At 30.5% G+C, this 4,297-nt stretch overlaps 1 protein-coding gene across 1 annotated transcript; it reads left to right on the top strand.

The window, feature by feature from the left end:
* The first annotated feature begins 3,324 nt into the window (after positions 1-3,324).
* Positions 3,325-3,858, top strand: LOC142644120 (pectinesterase inhibitor 5-like). The gene has a single exon (XM_075818797.1). It carries the CDS (start codon positions 3,325-3,327, stop codon positions 3,856-3,858), a length of 534 nt encoding a protein of 177 aa, XP_075674912.1.
* Positions 3,859-4,297: the final 439 nt, after the last annotated feature.

The raw sequence follows: 4,297 nt of genomic DNA, 5'->3' as shown, positions 1-4,297 counted from the left end.
CTCTAAAATTGCCGAAATGCACCCTAATCCTAAAAAAAATGACCAAAATACCTCTAAAATCATAAAATTACCAAAATACCCCTAAAACTTAAAACATTACCAAGATATCCCTGGAAACTAAAAAAATAGGTGACGAACACTTATTTCATCACTAAAATGACCTCCATCTTAATATTGGATGATGAATTTGAAATTTTAACACCTCCGGTTAGTCTTTGGTTAAACAATAGGTGACGAAAATTTATTTTGTCACCAAAAACACCTACATCCTAATATTGGGTGACGAATTTAGAATTTCATCACCTCTAGTGAGTTTTTGGTGACGCGAATATTTCGTCACCCTAGGTTTGCCTTTTTTTCATGACCTATAGTGACGAAATAAATATTTCGTCACCAATTTGTACATCTTTGGTGACGAAATATTGATTTTGTCACCAATTTTTAAAATTTTATAATATTTGGTGACGAATTCTTCTTTTCCTCACTAAATGTTATCATTTGGTGACGAAATTGTTTATCCTCACTAGATTTCGTCACCATAGCCCACTTTTGTTGTAGTTAGGTATGTGTGGATTGTGCCCTTGTGAAAAACTGTGCCCTTCCGAGGGCCTCGACCTTCCATTGGTCTTGGCCACTTACCCCCCAAGAGACGGTAGGGAAATGCTACTATTGTTATTCTCCCTCCTAGATCAATGGTTTTACAATGAAGTTGTACTTATTTTAATAGAGAAAATAAAAAACTAAATTGAAAAGATATATAATTTTTGTTGATGAATTGAAATTTATATCTCTTGAAAATAACTAAAAAGTACATTGCTCTGGTCCTAAATATAATCTAAAACAAAAGTACATAGCTTTTATTTCTAGTTTCAATCTTAAAAAAAAAATTGAAAAGGATAAGTCTAATCTACTAACCCTTAATCTAAGTTCAAATGATAGGTTACAAGATTGAGAAGGTGTTAAGCACCTAACCTACCTAGTGAAACTAGTATTCTAGACTGTAGTGGCCAATGACCATATCATATCATTCAAAATTTTATATCATCCAAAACATGTGATTTCAAAGATAAAACAACTAAGAACATAATGACTCCAATTCTAAGCATGCATAGATTGGATATTAAAAGAGATGGTGAATGTGTATGATGTCTGACAAACCCCAATTTAAGAGCATATTAAAATGTTATTGAAATAAAGAAATAATTCTAAGAGAATGTGATTAAGAAACCTTAATTCTACGAGTACGTGGACATTTTATTGATAAACCCTAATTCTAAGAGCATGTGGACATGTTATTGGTATTGAAAAACTCTAATCATGCAAAGGCTAATAGACAAGAATATGTGAAAAATCTAGAAACCAAACATTCTTGAATCTAAATAACTAGGGCATAAAAATAAAGAGGAGGTTTAGAAACCCCAATCCGATATGGCATGGTTTTCTAGAGGGGGGGGGGGGGGGGGATTCAGCAATCATCGTGGTTGCCATCACTATAGGATGTTTTCTATTGAGGCCTCCACAGAAATACAACCTTATTACCCTTGAAACAAGCTACTAGGACAATTACCGCCTCAAATTTACAGATATAAGCTGCTTTACCATGAGTTTTCTCAAGTTATTATTAGACTTTCAAGGGCATTTCCCAATCCAAAATGGCATGGTTTGTGGGGGTTTTTTTATACAATCACCACTAGCATATTGATGTTTTTTCTATGGACAAAGTTTAGTTACAAAATTAGTTGTAGCTTAAGATTAAAACCTTACTCAATAAAATAAACATTACTACATATTATGAAAATCTAACCGTTGAATTGTATGTTCTTTACGCTCTTAATACATTTGTCAAATTTTATGTCAATTGGATATTATTTACTATATAATCTAAAGCTTATATTTTATGCATAATTTTAAACTATTAAAACTTAAAATTAAAACAATTTATTGATGATATAGCTATCGATCTTTAATTTTCTAAAAATTTTGTAAGCATAGAGGATATAAGAAGAAGATGTAATCCAATGGTAGATTTGTCAAAATTCACCTCCAATAAAAAGATATTGAGTAAGATTATAGTCTTAGGTTAAACCAATTTTATAACTAAATTTTGTCATTTTTCTATTTCTCTTTGTTTAAAGGATTAGATAGTAAATTATCCACTAGTGAATTTGTCTCACCTTTTTGGTGTTTGAGACTATATGAGAAAACAAAATTATTGGGAGTGTCAGTTTTTTGGTTTATTGTGCTAAACTGCCATTGCCACCAGACCTTAAACTGAATTTATGATTAACGATTTGAGACCCATTCTTTGTTGCTCAGATTTGCATATGAGGCACAATTCTATTATCTATCAATTTTGTTTAAACCAAGCACATAACATTTTGCATGTTTGATTAAGATTAAAACGTAAATAAGCGATTAATATGATGTGTTATTTAAAAAGTTCAACGTAATGTGTTATTTAGCACCTCCTGTGGATGTGTTATTCAAAAAAAATTGTTTATTTAACTAATTGACTTTCTTTTATTATTATTATTAATTTTTGGCTTAGCAATTTGTCCAAGTCTTTGGGTCACCCAGTGGTGGCTTTTAGCCTATTGTTTTACTTCTTCATCGTGAGTATGTGATTAAAGATAGAAAAATAGAAATCCATCCTTCCTAATTATTATATAGATAACCATACATCAAATTTATTTTCCGTCTCACATTTTTGTGTATTTTATGCGCATAAGATTTGATGTGTATTTACTAGTATTTACTACATATGCGTAAAGTACCCATCTGTCAATAGTTTTAACTTTTCTTATTTAATTTAGCATGAGATAAAGTTGTTTTGTACTTCTAGAAAGCAACTAGCTAAAAAAAGGTAATTCAAGTATGATAGAGTTGTTTTCTTTTGAAACAATTTTATCTCCACCAAGCTAAATAAAGGAAATCAAAGATAGTTTTTTTAACTCATTTTAAGGTTGCAACCAAATATTAAAAAATGAGATTAGTTTTAAAAAAATTCTTTCTGGGAAATGATTCATTTTCCAAAGATGTTAATGTCGTTTGTGTCGATAGTTTTCCTTATTTTCTTGTGTTTGGTAGTATCTAAAAATAATAGGTCAAAGGAAAAATTATCTTTTAACTTCTCTCATTTGACTGGGCTTGAAATAAAGTTTTTTTCTAAAAAATTTTAGCAGAAAATAACTTTATCTTGTCCCTCAAAAAAAAAAAAAAAAAATTTATCTCATGCCAACCTAAGATACTATAAATAGGAAGTCAAAAGATACGTAAATCAATAATATCATTCTTGACTAAGACCGTGGAAAAGAGAAAAAGAAAATGGCATCTCCAGTTAGCTGCCTATCAATCTTGATAATCCCTTTACTAGTCACCTCTCTTTTCTACCAAGTTTCTAATGCAGTAGACGATGCCTTCCTAGACAAAATTTGCAATGAGTCCGCGGACTATGAGTTTTGCTCGTCAACTCTACGTTCAGACGAACGTACTGCTATAGCTGATCCAAATGGTCTTGTCCTCATTTCTATTTCTATAAACATTAATCTAGTACAAACTACCGTTAATCAAATCCCAGATATTGTTAAAACACTCACAGACCCACTGGATATTACTCGAATTCAAAATTGCCGAACCGATTATATTGATGTACAAGGAAAATTGAGTGCTGCATATACAAGGTCTTATCAAGAAATGCTAAATTTACTTAGGGACGCACTTATTAAAATTGTAGAATGTGATGATGAATACAGATTGAATCCCCCAATACGTGAATCACCAATAGCAGATGTCAGTCTCAAAGTGCAAAAACTAATCGATATTACTTTCGTTATTGTCATTGAGATCATGTCAACATAATGTATATGTGATCTATAATAAAAATAGGTCTGCCAAGGTACTTGAAGCTCCATTGCTACCTCTTGGTGTTATTGTAAAAAAAATAATAAATAAAGACCTATTTATGTTAATATTTATTTGTAATCACCTCTCTTTCTCTCAATCAACATGGTATAATTGCACTATATTAAGTAAATATTTGGTTACATGTTTTTTAATAATGAATTGTAAATTTTCGGTTTGCTAGAATAGGTGAATGATATACATATAGACACTCATGCTCAAATTCGTGCCCTTTCCTTCTTCTTTTTTTTAAAATTTTTTTCACTTGTACCATATTTTGTCACATATACGTGATAGATTTGATTTTTTGTAGATCATATATTTTAATTAGAAGTGACTTCTGTCAATATTAATTCAAAAAAAAAAAAAAGGACTATCACTATTATACACAGGTGAA

The sequence above is a fragment of the Castanea sativa genome, chromosome 7 (assembly GCF_040712315.1).
Source record: "Castanea sativa cultivar Marrone di Chiusa Pesio chromosome 7, ASM4071231v1".
In the NCBI taxonomy this organism is placed as follows: Eukaryota; Viridiplantae; Streptophyta; class Magnoliopsida; order Fagales; family Fagaceae; genus Castanea; species Castanea sativa.
Note: the sequence above shows the minus strand (reverse complement) of the source record. Positions and strands in the feature narration are given on the sequence as shown.